The 18,500-nt window shown below is 48.7% G+C and overlaps 1 protein-coding gene across 4 annotated transcripts in view; it reads right to left on the reverse strand.

Annotated features, from left to right (window-relative positions):
• Nucleotides 1-590: 590 nt before the first annotated feature.
• The window catches only part of EPB41L4B (erythrocyte membrane protein band 4.1 like 4B), a 158,590-nt gene continuing 140,680 nt past the window's right edge, over nucleotides 591-18,500 (reverse strand). For 3 of the 4 annotated variants that reach the window (XM_051843327.3, XM_051843328.3, XM_017346908.4), the window contains 3 exons: nucleotides 18,275-18,343; nucleotides 6,892-7,037; nucleotides 592-3,719 (listed from right to left, as the gene is read on the reverse strand). In XM_051843327.3, the coding sequence (XP_051699287.3) occupies nucleotides 3,650-3,719; nucleotides 6,892-7,037; nucleotides 18,275-18,343 (285 nt within the window). In that variant the 3' untranslated portion in view covers nucleotides 592-3,649. Of the gene's footprint in view, nucleotides 3,720-6,891; nucleotides 7,038-18,274; nucleotides 18,344-18,500 lie in introns of all 4 variants that reach the window. The other variant, XM_051843334.3, reaches the window with a different exon arrangement.

The following is an 18,500-nucleotide window of genomic DNA, read 5'->3' on the forward strand; positions in this document are numbered from 1 at the left end:
AGCAGCAGGTATGCCCGTGCTTCTTGACTGCCTAGCATATATAATTTTTCACTTTGGGTTTCATACGAAATAAAAGCTATGATCTTGGCAGTTCCTCTGAAAGTTAAACATAAATTTCCTATGTGATCCAGCAATTCAGAGAGGATTGAAAACATGTTCTCACAAAAACTTGTACATAGATGTTCATAACAGTGTTATTCACAATAGCCGAAAAGCAGAAGCCAACCCAAATTCTCATCACTTGCTGAATGGATAAACAAAATGTGGTATATCCATACAATGATATACTATTCGGTCATAAAAAGTATGAAGTTCTGATACATGCTACAACACAGATGAACCTAGAAACATTATGTTAAGTGAAAGCGGCCAATCACAAAATACCACATAACGTATGATTCAATTTACATGAAATGTCCAGAGTAAAAGCAAAGCCACAGACAGAAACCCAGACAGAAAAGGAAATTAGTGGTTTCCAAGGGATGAGTGGGGGGAGTAGATAGTGGTTATATTGGCACAAAGTTGTGAATACACTAAAAATCACAGAATTGTACACTTTTCAATGGTTTACATAGTGAATTTTATTTGAACTTTTTTTTTTTTTTTTTTTTGAAAGCCGTGATCTTTGAGATGGTGAGAGAAAGCTAACAACGTCGGAATATCCCTGTGCTATTTGGGCAGTGTGAAATTCTAGGTACACCCTTGTGGGATCTTCTGAATGTTCTAGGACCTTGTTTTACAACTCTTTCAACATAAGGACCTCCTGTGCAATGTGCAATTCATAAGCCCCGTGGGTTGAGGATTACCAGATCCCTACAGTAACCCACTGTGCCCAGCGGGAGTCTTCGGCCCCAGCTCTGGAATGATGATATCAGCAAGCCAATTCCCCCCATGGCCCTAAGGTATGTGCTGGGTACAAGTATGGTGCTGTTGATTTGGTGTTGAGTCTATAAAAGGTGAAACAATCGTACCAATTCATTTTAGTTGCTAGCATCCAGGCAGTACAATTTCACTCTCTCCAGTCACAATGTCAAGTACATTCAAGGAGGCAAATAACCAGGACAACTGCTGCAACCATGGTATCTTCTTGATTTTACTGGTTAGAGCTGAGCTGCCAAAGGTGCTAGGTTTTCCTAGGCAGTAACAGCCGGTTTGGCTGTGGTCAGACTTCCAGTGACATCACCTTCTGAAACATCTGTAAGCCCAGGGGGAAGTGGGGACGAAGCAGGAGACTCCAGGTCTCCTGGAAACAGCGGCTGAAAAGCCCATGCATTCTTCCCCGGGAGCAAAGCAGATTCGACGCACGTGAACTGCTTGGTCTCCTGGCTGCCTGCAGACACCTGCAGCTGTGTCGTAGAGGCTTCCATCGAGAGCAGGAGGCGAAGAGTGGAGGCTGCAGAAAGCAGTTTAGAAGAGGAGGAGGGCTGCTGGATTGGCAAGCGGTGACAACCCCATACTGTACAGGAACACATTTTGTATCATGTGCATGATATCAAGAACAGCTAAAGCTGTTTTTAAAAGTTCAGCCAGGGGCCACAGGGGAGAAGGGGCCCCAAACACTACAACCGCCCCAGACAGCTCCACTGGTAGAACAGACAGCAGTAAAAAACAAAACAAAAATCCCCATCAGGGACAACAACATAATATTCTAAAAGAGGCCAAGCCAAGCCCTACAGATTTTGCTAGTTCCTGATGACATCACTGTATCATACCAAGGTCCCAAAGGGACCAATGTGTGTAATGATGGCCATGACTCACCCAGAAAAGGATAAATACTCTCCATTGTACTCTGTTTACTAAGGCAGGGAAGTGTGTTATCCATTGTAGAAAGATTTCTCTCAAAAAACATGAACATTTTAAAGATTCAGCACTTAAAGAGTTAATCCTCAGTGATGTCACTACTTGCTTACATACCGCATTTTACAATGCCAGCAAATGAGGCATGTCTTTTTTTATATATATATCGTCATCAGTATCAAATTATTGGCACCATTCGGTTTGAAGGATAGGGACAGGAGAGCAAACTGTAGGATACAACAAAAAAGCGCAGTTGTGACACAGATGTACGGCATCCATTCCACTGAACAAGAGGTCCTAAGAAGTGGATGGAGATTTTACACTCAAGGAAACACAGCTAGGAAATCATCACAGGATAAAAGTGCTCAGCCTTGCTAGCAGTTAATGAAATAAACCAACTCTTCAAGAACAACTATACACACCTATTAAACAAGTGAAAATAAATACAGACGGCAAAACCCAACACTGGCAGAGCTATTGGTCAATAGAAATGCGTATACACTGCTGGTGGCATCATAGATTGTAGAGGGGGTTCAAGCATTGGGGAGGAGGGTGGGGGTTGACCTATATGACCTTTAAGGTCCTTCCAACCCAGAGATTGGATCTTTTCTAGAAAGCAATCTGGCAATATAAAACAAGAGCTATAAAATATTTCATGCTCTTTTAACCTTGTAATCCCTCTCTGGAGATTTTCCTAAGGGAATAATCCAAAGAAGGCGTATTTTTTTTTAACAAAGACATTCATAGCAGCACTACTTATAAGAGTGAAAAATTAGATATAACTCAAATATCGAATAATGAGAAGGGAGGCTAACCAAGTTTTACATGGATATAAAGACATTTAGAATGGTGAAAGTGATTCCATGTGGATAAGAAAAGTGTTGAGTGGAGAAGTACAACAAAAGAAAATGGACAAACTGATCATGGTTATGTCAAAATGTGCATATTCGCTGAGGAAGCCAGGGAGATAATTTAGAGGAATAGTTTGTGGTGAGGGGTTCCTTTACTCCTGCAAAGTTGTTCAAGTGCATAATAAAAATTTAAAAATTTCTTGAAACTATATAAAAAGGGAGCAAAATTTCCTCTAGTCGAGGTTTTATCAATAGGACACGAAGTGATCAACTTTAGAAATAATTTTCCTGTATGGAACACCCAAATGGATCTTCTTGAGGTTGAATCATTTTAACCTTGTGAGGATTTTTTTGACAATTGAAACTAGAATTTTCTACGTTGGGTTCAATGATAAATTCTGCTTATCCCAAATCATATCCTATCCAACAAGTTAGGTTATATTTCCAGCTAAGTTGAAGTACCTTCAGTTATGGTAATATGTGATGTTCTATTTTAGTTCAGTTACTCACGTCTGAATAAAAACGAATGTTAAGGACTTCATAAGGTCAGTGTAAATGAAAAACCAGCAGTAAAGAATTATTCTCTCATTAAAAATGACTCTTTAACAAACAGTCAAAGCGTGGTGCAAGTTTCAATCATACAAAATCGCATGGTTTTTAGATAGAGAGCAAAGGATTCCATGTTGTATTAATCCCTGTGCCTATTAACAGACACACACAGGGATGCCGGAAAAGGAACCCTCGGTTTCCCACCTTTCTTCTCCTAAACCTACCAACTCCTGTCTCAGTTACACTGAGTCATAGAAAGACTCCGATGCGCATGAGACATAAAATAACTTTTCCAATAAAACTCAAGCCAGAAGTTGGCTTCCACCAATCACGGCGACCTGGGCGAGCAGGGCACCCCACAGCTGAGTGTTGCGCTAGGGCGAGCACACCAAGCCTGAAGAAAGGAAACGGACAGAAGGCACCATGCCAACCCCCAGGCATCAGGGAGAATTTCACAGTTCGGTCATCAACAGTCTTTTCATCATTTTCTCCCTCTCCAGTTCCTGCCGGAGCGTCTCTGCACTGAAGAAGAAGTGACAAGATAATGAGACAGAATCACACACACTGTAGCAGCAGACCACGTCAGTGTCACTCTCCAGGTCCTTTCTTTTATTGAAAAGTAGAGACTGAGACAGAGAGAGATATCCCCCCACCCACCCACTCCCCAAATGCCCACAACAGCTGGAGCTGGGCTAGGCCAAAGCCAAGAGCCAGGAACTCCATGTAGGTCTCCCATATGGGTGGCAGGGACCCAAGTAGTTGAGCTGTCACCTGTTGCCTCCCAGGAGCCGTAGCAGGAAGCTGGAATCAGGAGTGGAGCCAGGACTGGAGCCCACCCAGGCACTCCGCCATGGCATGCGGTGTTCCCAGCAGCGTCTTAACCGCTGCACCAAACACCTGCCCCCGGATTCTCTCTTGATCGCAGTTCTTGACTGTCCTTTGTTGGTTCCTAAGGGACCCTCTATGCTTGACAGCACTGTAATGACCTGAGGTTTTCTGGCTTATAGGCTCCCCCTGAGGAGCTCCTGGGTAGACTGAGTCTATGTCCTTCACCTCCACAACCCCAGAACCTGGCACGGGATCTGGCACACTGAATGACTGGGAAGATGCCCGGGGAAGACTTCTGTAAATTGCATTTTAAGTTGGTTTCATATGCAATTTTCCCCAGAGCTTAATTGGTTGACTATGAAAGAGAACAGCTTAACAAAGAGAATGCCTTATGTTTTAATGAGTAAAACCAAGTGAAGTAAAACTGGCTGCTCTGAGAGGCTGCCTCTGATGTCTTGGCCCTTGGGTTCAGCTACATATTTAAGGTGCTCATTTCCACTGTTTACACACACACACACACACATACACACACACACATCTTTAAAGGTCTCAACCAGGGCCGGTGTAGTGGAGTAGCGAGTTAAGCTGCCTGCTTTCATGCTGCCATCCCATATGTGTGCTGGTTCAAGTCCCTGGTGTTCCACTTCTGATCCAGCTCCCTGTTAATGTTCCTGGGAAAGCAGCAGAGGATGACCCAAGTGCCTAGGCCCCTACACCCACACGAGAAACTTGGATGAAGCTCCTGGCCTAGTCCCAGCCATTGTGGCCTCTGGGGAGTGAACCAGTGGATGGACGATCTCTGTCTGTCTTTGCTCTCTCTGTAACTCTGCCTTTCAGATAAATCAATAAATCTTTTAAAAAAAATTTTTTTAGGCTGGCACTGCAGCTCACTTGGCTAACCATCCGCCTGTAGCACCGGCACCCCGGGTTCTAGTCCTGGTTGGGGTGCCGGATCCTGTCTCGGTTGCCCCTCTTCCAGTCCAGCTCTCTGCTGTGGCCTGGGAAGGCAGTGGAGGATGACCCAGGTCCTTGGGCCCTGCACCCGCATGGGAGACCAGGAGGAAGCACCTGGCTCCTGGCTTCAGATTGGCACAGCGCGCCAGCCATAGCGGTCATTTGGGGGGTGAACCAACGGAAGGAAGACCTTTCTCTCTGTCTCTCTCTCACTGTCTAACTCTGCCTGTCAAAAAATAAATAAATAAAAATAAAAATAAAAAATAAAAAAAATTTAAATAAATGTATCAACCAAGTTTAACAACCTCACACAGGATAGAAATTAAAATTTCTTTCTTTCTTTTTTTTTTTTTTTGATAGGCAGAGTTAGACAGTGAGAGAGAGAGACAGAGAGAAAAGTCTTCCTTCTGTTGGTTCACCCCGCAAATGGCCGCTACAGCCGGTGCACTGCGCCTATCCGAAGCCAGGAGTCAGGTGCTTCTCCTGGTCCCCCATGCGGGTGCAGGGCCCAAGCACTTGGGCCATCCTCCACTGCACTCCCGTGCCACAGCAGAGAGCTGGACTGGAAGAGGAGCAACCGGGACAGGATCCGGCACCCCAACCGGGACTAGAACCCAGGGTGCTGGCGCCGCAGGCGGAGGATTAGCCAAATGAGTCGCAGTGCTGGCCAGAAATTAAAATTTCTACTACGGTCAACAAGGCCTTATTCCATCTGGTCCCAGCCCCCTAGTTCATAAGCCTTCTCCCCTGTCACTCATCCTGGTCTGGCCGCACTGGCCATTTCAGCTTCCCTGGCCATGCCAGGCACACTCCATGTCAGGAGACTTAACTCCGGCTGTTCCTTCTGTGTGGTCTGATTTTTTCCTAGATAGCTGCAGCCTGTTCCCTCACTATCTTCAAGCCTTTGCTTAGGGATCAACGCTGTGGTATAGCAAGGTAAGCCACTGCCACTGCTGGTTCGAGTCCCGTTTGCTCCACTTCCAATCTAGCTCCCTGCTAATGCACCTAGGAAAGCAGTGGAAGATGGCCTCAGTGTTTTGGCACCTGTCCCTACATGGGAGACCCAGAAGAAGCTCCTGGCTCCTGGCTTTGGATTGGTCCAGCTCTGGCTGTTGCAGCCATTTGGGGAGTGAATCAACAGATGGAAGACCTTTCTCTCCCGCTCTCCCTCTCTCTGTGTTTAACTCTGCCTCTCAAATAAATAAATAAATCTTTGGGGAGAAAAAGACTGCTTAAATGACACTTCCACGAGGCCATCCAGCTTGTCTTCCTGCTTTCATTTTCCTCCTTTGCACTATCACACACTCATCCACCTGTGTGCACACACACCCATTTGTTTCCCCTACCACACACACACTAACCTGTAAGGGTAGGACTCTTGTTTTTTTTATTTTTTATTTTTTTTTAGATTTATTTGTTTACCTATTTGAAAGACAAAATAGAGAAAATGGGTTGGGGGGTTCTTTCATCTGCTGTGCTATTCACCACAACCAGGTCTAGACCAGACCAAAGTCAGGAGGCAGGAACTCTATCTGGGTCTTCCACATGGATGACAAGGGTCCCAGTACTTGGCCCATCATACATTGCCTTCCCAGGACCATTAGCAGGGAGCTGGATTGGAAGCGGAACAGCTGGGACCCAAACCAGCCTCAGATATGGGATGCTGGCATGGCAAGGGGCAGCTTAATCTGCTGAACCACAACGTGAGCCCCAGGCTGGAATTCTGAATCAGTTTTGTTCATTGTGCTCCTGGGATACAGCTACCCATTGTAGCATTTCCATGAACACAGAATAAGCGAAGGTAAGAATCAATAGAAGGGTTACAGATGTCACAGACACATGGCCGAGAGTCTGTGCCTGGCTTCCCTGTTCCCAGGGTAACCTGCCAGTGCCTGCGGCTGATCTGACTCACCTGGCTGCCAGAGCAACAGGCTTCCGGGGGGTGTAGACGGTCTGCACGGTGGGGACGGTCTCTGTCAAAGGCCTCAGGGTCACGGCTGGGATCAGTGGGGAAGACTGGCCAGGACAGCACGGTAATTTACTGTCTCTGAAGTCTGCCTGGAGAAGAAACCGAAGAGAGGAGATCAATCTCCATTTGGGCCTCATTTTCACACTGTCAGCTGCTGTGCCGCCCTGCTCTCCATTCCTATTATTTTTTTAATAAGAGCAAAAATCCATGGTCGTTTGAAGCAATTTTACTTTGTGCTGAACTCCACGCCAAGCATCCTACATCCATCACCTCAAGACAGCCTTTTCAGGTAGAGCTCAGACTTCATGACGTCGCAGACAACCCCCGCTGTATGACGCAGCAGCTCTGCAGGTGCCGCGGAGGAAGAAGAATGTGGTCATTCTAACTCTGTCATGTCCTCCACGGCAACAAACTCTCAGGGATGTTATAAGACAAAAAGTGTACATCTCAGAACTCATTTTTTTTTTTTTGACAGGCAGAGTGGACAGTGAGAGAGAGAGAGAGACAGAGAGAAAGGTCTTCCTTTTGCCGTTGGTTCACCCTCCAATGGCCACCGCGGCCAGCGCGCTGCGGCCGGCGCACCGCGCTGATCCGATGGCAGGAGCCAGGAGCCAGGCGCTTATCCTGGTCTCCCATGGGGCGCAGGGCCCAAGCACTTGGGCCATCCTCCACTGCACTCCCTGGCCACAGCAGAGAGCTGGCCTGGAAGAGGGGCAACCGGGACAGAATCCGGCGCCCCGACCGGGACTAGAACCTGGTGTGCCGGCGCCCCGGAGGATTAGCCTAGTGAGCTGCGGTGCCGGCTAGAACTCATTTTTTAAAAAAATTTTTTGACAGGCAGAGTTAGACAGTGAGAGAGAGAGACAGAGAGAAAGGTCTTCCTTTTTTTTTTTTTTTTTTTTGGACAGGCAGAGTTAGACAGTGAGAGAGACAGAGAGAAAGGTCTCCCCCCCTCCTTTTTTTTTGACAGGCAGAGTTAGCGAGAGAGAGAGAGAGAGAGAGAGAGAGAGAGAGAGAGAGAAAGGTCTTTCTTTTTCCGTTGGTTCATCCCCGAAGTGGCCGCTATGGCCGGCGTGTTGTGCCCAGTGCGCTGCGCCAATCCGAAGCCAGGAGCCAGGTGCTTCTCCTGGTCTCCCATGGGGTGCAGGGCCCAAGGACTTGGGCCATCCTCCACTGCACTCCCGGGCCACAGCAGAGAGCTGGACTGGAAGAGGAGCAACCGGGACAGAATCTGGCGCGCCAACTGGGACTAGAACCCGGGGTGCCAGCGTTGCAGGCAGAGGATTAGGTTAGTAAGCTGCGGCGCCGGCAAGAAAGGTCTTCCTTTTGTTGGTTCACTCCACTAATGGCCGCTACAGCCAGTGCTGTGCCAATCTGAAGCCAGGAGCCAGGTGCCTCCTCCTGGTCTTCCATGCGGATGCAGGGCATCCTCCATTGCCCTGCTGGGCCACAGCAGAGAGCTGGACTGGAAGAGGAGCAACTGGGACTAGAATCAGCACCCCAACCGGGACTAGAACCCAAGATACCAGCACCGCAGGCGAGGATTAGCCACGTCAGCCATGGCGCCGGCCTCAGAACTCACTTTTTAAAAAATTTACTTATTTATTTTAAAGGCAGAGTTAGAGAGAGATATTTCATCTGTTGGTTCACTCCTCAAATGGCTGCAATGGCCAGGGCTGGGCCAGGCTGAAGTTAGGAGCCAGGCGCTTCTTCCAGGTCTCTCATGTTGGTGCAGGGGCCAAAGCACTTGGGCCATCCTCTGCTGCTTTCCCAGGCAAAGAAGAGAGCTGGATCAGAAGTGGGTCAGCTGGGACTCTAAGCAGTGCCCATATGGGATGCCGGCATGGTAGGCAGTAGCTTAACCAGCTGTGCCACAGTACTGGCCCCCAGGACTGATTTTATGGAAAAGGACCAGTGACAATCAAAGATGTTAAGTATTGCAAGGTCACACAGTTCAGAACAATATTCAGAAGCAGGGTGGCTGTCTCCACATTTGGTCTTTGTTTAGAAATTGATGTTTCTTTTCCAGCAACCTCGTTTCCATTTTGCTTTGGAGACTGGAGAAGAACGCAGCTTAAGCCCACACAGCAGTTGTTTCCATGCACTCGGTGGCCTGAGCAGTGGGGCTGCAGCCCGGTTTTCAGTGGTGGGCTGAGTGTGCCACGCTTCAGGACGGAACTGCCGGATGGCACAGAGGGAACCTGCAGCCTGCAGCCCATCTGTGACCTCCCGCTGAGTAGCAGTAAACTCAGGAGTGGGGGCTGTCCATTCCCTCTGAAATTCCTCCTTGGTCACAGCCTGCTCCTCCTTTTCAATTTCTTTAGGATCTCTGTAGAAGCAGAGGTCAGGCCTGAAGCTCTGAGCGTGAAGTGGCCAGAATGAAAGAAGAAAAGACTCAATAGGAGGGCTACAGATATCACAAACACCATGAATGTAGAGTCTGGGCCTTGTGTCCCCGTTACTAGGGTAACAGGAGTGGCTCCAGCGGCAGCAGCAAAGTTCAGTCCAGCCCTCTGTCCAGGGTTCCTGGAGGATGCGACACTGGCATCTGCAGGGTTTTCAATGCCAACAATGGCGTGAGCCTCCCACAGAAGCTTCTCCCAGGTTCTCTTTGGATTTATGAAGTAGCTGTCATCACTGTTCTTCTTGCAGAGGTGCTGTTCCATGTGGAAGCCAAGGGTGGCGCCACCGAAGCGGATGCCTAGTACAAGGACCTTGAGGTGCTCTCCCTCCTCCTTCATTTGCAGGACATCAAGGGCTCTGGACATCGTGACAGCTTCCAGTTCAGTTACGCCGGGAATCAAGAGCTATGCCAGGTGGACCACCAGCTGCACAGCAAGGAAAAGGGCTGCAACTGGGCTTTCAAAAAAGTTTATTGACTTATTTTTATTTATTTGAAATATATATATACATATGCAATATACATATATACATGTTATATATATATATATATATATATAGAGAGAGAGAGAGAGAGAGAGAGAGAGAGATATCTTCCATCTTCTGGTTCACTCCCCAAATGCCCAGAACATCTAGGGCTGGGCCATGTCAAAGGTAGGAGCCAGGAACCATCCATGTCTCCCACATGGGTGGCAGGAACCCAAGTCCGGGAGACTTCATCTGCTGCCTCCCAGGCTGTACATCACCAGGAAGCTGGAGTTGAAACAGGCAGGACTCAAACCCAGGCCCTCTGACATGGAATGCAAGTGTCCCAAGCAGCAGTTTAGCCTGCTGCACCATGTTGCCCACCCCCATAACTGGTCTGTTTCACTTCTGTAGCAGTTGTTCCCAAAGTATGGTCCCTGGAATATCACTAGTCTTATCTTTTTTTTTTTTTTTTTTTTTTTTTTTTGACAGGCAGAGTGGACAGTGAGAGAGAGAGACAGAGAGAGAAAGGTCTTCCTTTTTGCCGTTGGTTCACCCTCCAATGGCCGCCGCTGCAGCCGGCGCACCGCGCTGATCCTGGCAGGAGCCAGGAGCCAGGTGCTTTTCCTGGTCTCCCATGGGGTGCAGGGCTCAAGCACCTGGGCCATCCTCCACTGCACTCCCTGGCCATAGCAGAGAGCTGGCCTGGAAGAGGGGCAACCGGGACAGAATCCGGCGCCCCAACCGGGACTCGAACCCGGTGTGCCGGCGCCGCAAGGTGGAGGATTAGCCTATTGAGCCACGGCGCCGGCTCTATCACCAGTCTTATCTTGAAACCTGGTATTAAAAAAAAAAAACAACCAAATTTTCAGGTCTCACCCAAGTCCTTCGAGCCAGCATGTCTGAGGGTAAATTTCTACCAATCTAAGTTTAATGTGACCCCCAGATAATTCTGGAACACAGGAAAGTTCCAGAAGTACTGGAGAGGGTAATTTATTGTCATTACAAAGCAAAATATACTACTTTTTTTTACATAGCTTAGAAAATGTATAAATGTAAAATCCCTCACTGTTGTCAACAGTGTATTTCCTTACGGTATTTTTATATGCAGCTTTTGTTTGCTTTTATATCCTGTTGATAAATATTTACAACTTGATTTTCACACTAGTTCTTGATCCTGAACTCAAAGAAGTTTATCACACAGCTTTCTAACAAGGCTTTGATCATTCAGTGAGTGGTATCACCTTAGTGGTAACTCTCATACAAAAGAGGAGCTGCCCTTCCCAGTGGATCATGGAAAACCACTGAAAACATCATGTACAGGTGACCAGAAATATTCTGGACTTTCCTGGATTTTGATCTATATACATATACCTAATGAGATATAGGATAGGACTCAGCTTTAACCACAAAATCCATACGGGCTTCACATACATCTTACACATACTGCTTTGGGTAATTTTATATAACATTTTTATTTTGTTAAATATTTATTTGTTTGAAAGAACAAGAGAGAGAGAGAGAGAGAGAGAGGGAATGAATCGATCTTCCATCTGTGAGTTCACTCTCCAAATAACTGTAAAAGCCAGATCTGCATCAAGCTGAACTCAGGAGCCAGGAACTCCATCCTGCTCTCCCACATGGGTGGCCAGGTCCCAAAAAATTGGGTGATTCTTCTGCTGCCTTTCTAGGTGCATCAGCAAGAAACTAGATTAGAGCTGGCATTCAATATGGGAAGCTGGAATCACAAGCAATAGCTTAATCCACTGCACTAACTACAAAGCCAGCCCCTATACAATATTTTTAGTTCACCTGTGTTTTGATGGTGACCTATCACATGAGCCCAGGTGTTGAATTTCCCACTTGTGGCATGACATCAGTGCCCAAAAAGTTTAGAATTTCTCAGTGTTTCAGATTTCTGGATTAGAGATGCCCGGTTTCTATCATGTTCTTTGAGAGCAGGGGCTTTGAAAAGCTATTGCTAAGAAACGCAAGCCACTGTTTGCGTTGTGCACCTGCCCACAGAAGAATTGGCCTGGCCTGAAAGGAAATGAGGTAAAAAAAAAAAAAAAAAAAAAGTGGCTACCTTCAGGTCTCTGCTGCATGGTCACCTCTCCAGGAAGTCCTCCCAGAACATTAGCACATCCTGTGCCTGTCCAGCAGCAGATGTTTGCCATGAAGAGCTCTCACATATACTGGCCCGCAGCAGTCATGTGTGCTGGTCACAGGTAACTCTGGCTCAGCTTTCCCAGGCACACAAGAGGGCTGCACTTCACTGCCTCCCCCCAGCATGGCCATGTGTCCTACTTAGGCCAACAGAGCATGAGCCCAGGTGCCGGGTTTCATTTCCACTGACAGATTTTAGAGCCAGTGTGTGACATTGCTTCCTCTGCCACTGTGATTAGCGATGTTCCATGTGGCAGAGAGCTGCCCCCTTAGCCTGGGTCCCAGAAAGAGGACAACACAGGGCAGAGCCCTCAATAGACCCGTGACAGCCATGAGTGAGCAGGAAGATCAAAGGTCTGTTTTAAATCATGGGTTAGCTAAATCCCGTCTGATCTGGCAGCTGGGTAGGAAGTTCCACTGCTGCTTCAGTGAGGCGGGTGGAGGTTGGGCTCTTGATGCTGCTTTTGGTTCTCTCTGGGAGAAGAGGGAAATGTGCACTGAGGGCAGAAAAGCAATGGAGGGCAAGGGTGCTGGCTGCTTCCCAGGCACCAGGAGGGTGGCATGAGCCATGCTAGCCTCACTACCATGCACCCCAAGTGGAAGAACCAGTCAGCTTCACTTAAGAACGACCTTGACGAAGCAGTCAAAATGACTTACATTATGAAATCTCAACTCTGATCACCTTTCTTTGGAATATTTGCTGAATGAGGACATCGATGAATGAACAATGAAATTTTCATTGGAACAAAGCAGGTGATAGAAGGACAAGCACAGGATAGCCAAGAGGAATCTGGGACAGGAAACAGCCCTGAGGTACCGGCTTGTGTCCCTGCAGGGGCATTCACTGTTTGCAAAGCCAGCATCTTATACCGGAGTGTGGGTTCGAGTCCTGGATGTTCCGCTTCCAGTCCAGCCCCTGCCACCAAATGGGAGACCCAGATGGAGTTCCTGGCTCCTGCAGCCAACTGGGGGAGTGAACAAGCAGATGGAGGATCTCTCCCCCCGCCTTTATTTCTACATCACTCTGCCTTTCAAATAAGCACATACATAAATAAATCTGAAGAAGAAAATGGCCCTGAATCAGGCGAAGGTCATCATCCTAGATGCACCAATGTACTCAGCGGAGTGCCAGCAGAGACCAGGTTAACAAGCCTGAAGCCCAGGTAGTAAGTGGCCTCAGAACCAAACAAGGAGCCCAGCTGTTGACACCAGGTCCAAGGTTAATGCTAGATCAATGCAGGGTTCCCAGGAGCTGCTCACCTCCCTCATGACTGGGCCAGGAGATGTCTGCAGGGCTGCAGAACAGCCAAACCTGCAAGTTCAAGTGTCTTTTCTAAAAGATTTATTTTATTTATTTGGAAGACAGAGTTATAGAGAGAGGTAGAGATAGAGACAGAGATCTTCCATCCGCTGGTTCACTCCCCAAAGGGCCACTGATGGCTGGAGCTGAGCAAATCCAAAGCCAGTGTCGCTCCCCGTCTACGTGGAGGAACGACACAGGACCCTGCGTTGTTCTTTTGTCTGCTCGGCCCTCCCCGGGTTTGCTGCTGGTTCTTCCCGGGTGGGCTACCGACCCTTCCACCTCCGTGGAAGGGTGGTTCCCCCTGCCATATTCCCCACTTCCGCGGGGGAGCGGCACACCGCTGGCCGGCTCTCTCGGGGGCTGCACAGGTGTTCCTTCAGATAGATGTTCCTGGTGCATGTTGTCTCTCTCCTCCTTTATAGTCCTCTTCCACCAATCCCAACTCTGCTACCCACACGCCGAGTACGCTGCTCTCCTCCAATCAGGAGCAGGTCCTGCTGTTTATTGGTTGAACTGGAGGCAGCTGTGAAGAAGCTATTTCCTCCTCTCCCAGCGCCATATTGTGGGAGAGCAGATGCATAGAATAAGTCTTAATTCCAGTAACTTAGTCTAGTCCGAGTTGCTCCCAGTTGCTCCCCACAGCCAGGAGCTAGAAGCTGTTTCTGGGTCTCCCATGTGGGTGCAGGGGCCCAAGTACTTGAGCCATCCTCTGCTGCTTTCCCAGGCACATTAGCAGGGAGCTAGATTGAAAGTGGAGCATCTGAGACTTGAACCAGCACCCATATGGGATGCCGGTGCTGCAGGCTGGGGCTTTAACCCACTGCACCATGGCACCAGCCCAAAGTTCAAGTGTCTTGGCCACCAGTGAGAAAGAAGAGAACACGGCACACAGGGGTGAGGAGACTGGAGGCTCAAGGGCAAGAGTCTGGCCTCCACCACCCTCAAGCTGTTAGTAACTCCGAGTCATCACTTCCGGTCTGCTCTTCTCTCCCGAGTGACAGATGGGAACAGCCAACTGCCCATTCACTCTTTCTGCCTGGATGTCTCAAAAGCATTTCTCTCTCTCTCTTTTTTTTTTTTTTTTTTTTTTTTTTTTTTTTTTTTTTTTGACAGGCAGAGTGGATAGTGAGAGAGAGAGACAGAGAGAAAGGTCTTTCCTTTTGCTGTTGGTTCACCCTCCAATGGCCGCCACCGCGCTGATCTGATGGCAGGAGCCAGGTGCTTCTCCTGGTCTCCCATGGGGTGCAGGGCCCAAGGACTTGGGCCATCCTCCACTGCCTTCCCGGGCCACAGCAGAGAGCTGGCCTGGAAGAGGGGCAACCAAGAAAGAATCTGGCGCCCCGACCGGGACTAGAACCCGGTGTGCCGGCGCCGCAAGGCGGAGGATTAGCCTAGTGAGCCACAGCGCAGGCTTCAAAAGCATTTCTAATGTGCCATGGCCAAAGGCAAACTCAACAGCTCTGCCAATGCAGTCTTCTTCCAAGTGGTCCTGCTCCCATCCATGTTCTGCAAGTCAGAAATCTGGGAACCATGTGCAACTCCTCCTCTCCCTCATCCCACCCAGTATGTTAGCAACCTCCTACGTACCTCCCATCTCTACACTTCTGTCTACCTCTACCAACACAGCCACTCTCCCAGCTTTCTGTTGGAGTGTCTGCTGTCCACTCTGCCTGGGTCCAACTGCTGTCCCTCTGTGGTCACAGGGATCCTTTCCCAACACTGCTGCCCTTCACATATGCTTGACTTCCTTCAAAAGCTTTCCTTTGTTTTTAGGAGAGAGAGAAGCCCTACTGTGGCCTACAAGGCCAGCATGGTTTTGTCCGTACAGTGTTTGTCCCCATCTGTGTCCTGCTCCTTCTCTCACGCCCCACTCCCCTTGCTCTCTGCGCCCTCCCACTGGCCGCCTGTTCAGTTTCGACCCCCAGGCCCATGCTGTTCCCTCTACCCACTCCAGCTGCCTCTGAGCCTCTCTTGTTCAGTTCTTCAAAGTCCCAGCAGGGTTTATGACACTGGCTTCCTGCTCCATCTGGGCCCCCAGCTTTTGGAAAGGGCGTCCCTGGGTGTCTCACAGGACTGCCAAGGCTGGGCAGGAGGCCAGGGTGCCCCACCATGGCCAGCAGAGGGAAGCGGAGCAGAGCTTCCAGCTGGGGAGCCATGTCCAGCAAAACTGCAGGGAGCCAGATGAGTGCCAGGCAGTGGCGTGTAACAGCCTGGCACAGCCCCTGTGGCTCTGCCCTGCCATTCCTAAGAGGCAAGTGCTACAAGTAGCTCAGGACCCTCGAGCTAGACGGTTGTAGGAATCTGCTTTTCTCACGGCCTGGACTGCTGGACACATTCCCACCTCTGTTCATTCTCTGAAACCTGAAGCAGCCATTGCTCACTTCCCGCCTTCTCTATGTGGCTGGAGTCACATCAGGGGGTCACCATCATCCACTTCACAAGACTGCCTGGACGGCTTCCTGAGACCACCTCACAGGTCCTCCAGACGGCACAGCAAGGAGCCTCGGGGAAGCTAGGGTTGGAGGAATGGCAAACTCTGCCTTCTGGGAGCAGGGAGGGTGAGATGGAGGAGGTGAGGACCCTGGACGTCCCACTTCCGCTCCATAGAGCAGCTCATTGTACAGTCAGCTTCTGGAAAGAAGAGTTGAGCAGCTCAAGAGAAGCATGAAAATCATCAAAGATTTCCATAGTGCAGGTGAGGAAACCACATTTAAATGTCTAAAGACAGCGGAACGTTTTGCAGGGACGGGCATCAGCCCAGCGGCTAAGACACCTGAGCCCCATCTTAGAGTGCTTGGATTTGACTCCCAGCTCCAGCTCCTGACTCCAGTCTCCTGCTAATGTAGGTCCTGGGAGGCAGCAGTGAACACTCAAGGAATTGGGTTCTTGTCACTCATGCAGGAGATCTGGATCGAGTTCCTGGCTCAGTCCAGGGCCTTTTGGGCATTTGGGGAATGAACTAGGGGACATAAGCTGTGTCTTTTTTTTTTTTTTTTTTTTTTTTTTTTACTTCTTAAAAAGAATAAAACTTTTAACAAATATATTTTGGAGAGTTTCAGTAAGCTGCCCAGCGAGTTACAGAGGTAGTACCCTGAAGCCAGGGGTCAGCAGGACCTGTTCTTGTTCATCCAGCCTCGAGAGAAGCAACAGCACCTTCACCGACAGCTGTGGGAGGCTCTGTCGTCGGGGAAGCATCGTCAAGTTCTTGGTCTTTTTTTTTTAAAGATTCATTTGTTTATTGAGAAAGTCAGTTACAGAGAGACAGGGAGAGGCACGCTCGCACGTGCACACACACACACACACACACACACATGATCTTCCACGCACTGATTTACTCCCTGGATGGCTACAACAGCCAGGCCAAATCCAGGAGCCAGGAGCTTCACCCAGGTCTCCATGTGGGTGGCAGGGGCCCAACTACTTGGGCCATCTTCCATTGCTTTTCCCAGGCCATTAGCAGGGAGCTGGATCAGAAAGTAGAGGGGTCAGGACACAAACCAGCATCTATATAGGATGCCAGCATTGCTAACAGTGGCTTAACCTGCTTTGCCAAAAGGCTGGCCCCTCTTGGTCCCTTTTTATCCATGCCTAAATAGAGTAAGAGGAGGATATTATTATCACTCTCTCCACTTTGAATAAGAGGAGGCTGGTGCTGCCAACCTGTTGTCAAGACACAGACCCAAGGGTTGGCGCTATGGCTCAGTGGGTTATACTGCTGCCTGCAGCGCCAGCATCACACATGGGTGTTAGTTCAAGTCTCAGCTGCTCCACTTCTAACCCATCTCCCTACTAAGGCACCTGGAGAAGCAGTGGCAGATGGCTCAAGTGCTTGGGCCCTGTCACACAAGTGGGAGACCTAGAAGAAGCACTTGGCTTCAGTCTGGCTCAGCCCCATTCGATGTGGCCATTTAGGGAGTAAACCAGCAGATGGAAGATATCTTTCTTTCTCTCTCTGTTTCTCCCTCTCTCTCTGTAAATCTGCCTTTCAAATAATAAATATTTTTTAAAAAAGAAATTAGGGGCCGATACTGTGGGGTAGCAGGTAAAGCCACTGCCTGCAGTCTGCAGTGCTGGCACCCCATACAGGCAATGGTTTGGGTCTTGGCTGCTCCACTTCTGATCCAGCTCTCTGCTGTGGCCTGGGAAAGCAGTGGAAGATGGCCCAAGTGCTTTGGCCCTTGCACCCATGTGGGAGACCTGGAAGAAGCTCCCGGCTTCTGGCTTCAGATCAGCCTGGCTCCAGCTGTTGTGGCCATTTGGGGAGTGAGCCAGCAGATGGAAGACCCCTCTCTCCCTCTTTCTGACTCTGCCTCTCTGTAACTCTGCCTTTCAAATAAATATTAAATAGATCTTTTTTAAAAAAAAAGAAATTAAAAAAAAACAGATCTAATCCAGGAGAACTGAACTCAGGTGTTCAACAAATTGTGTACATGCACACTCACACCAATCCTACTGATAACAAAAAGGCAAAGGGTGGCAACAACCCAGAAACTCTCAATAAGTGAATGGGTTCACACATGATAGACTCCTGCTCCACCGTTAAAAAGAAACGACATTCTGATACTGGCTACAACGTGGATGAACCTCAAAGTGAGAAAAGCCAGATTACATGTTCTAGGATTCTGTTTCTATGAACTATCCAGACCAGGAGGATCCATAGAGACAGAACACACACTGGTGGTTGTCAGGGGCTGGGAGCAGGAAGGAAGTGGGGACAAACTGCTTCATGGCTTTAGGGTTTTCTTTCGGGAGATAAAAATGTACTGGGACTAGATCCCAGTGAATATACTCAATGTCACTGCATTGCCACTTCAAAATGATCCATGGGATGTGAACCTCATCTCAGTAGAAGAAAATAAACAAAATCCCAGCTCCTTCCCAATGTCATAGAATTGCACAGAAGCTGTTGGCATCACTGTGGGCATTCCTCGGGGAAGCCGGCACTTGGGGACGGTGTCTGCAAAGGCAGATCTGGTTTCTGGGTCTACTTACGGTAAACTGTGGCCCTGTGGTAAAAGGGTCAGGAAACGGGTTCACGGGGTCGGCCGGGAATGTTTTTATCTTCAAAAAAGAGAAAGACAAGGAGGTCACTTTATGTTGGAAATTCCTGGGAGTGCACCTTTAAAACTAAGCACAAGGACCGAGGTGAACCCTTCAGAGGCCCTGTCACTTGTCTAAGGATACACACAGAGGGTCCCCTTGCAGCCAGAGGGCTGGG

This window comes from Oryctolagus cuniculus, chromosome 1 (genome assembly GCF_051225735.1).
Source record: "Oryctolagus cuniculus isolate XC-2025 breed Fujian yellow rabbit chromosome 1, ASM5122573v1, whole genome shotgun sequence".
Taxonomy (NCBI): domain Eukaryota; kingdom Metazoa; phylum Chordata; class Mammalia; order Lagomorpha; family Leporidae; genus Oryctolagus; species Oryctolagus cuniculus.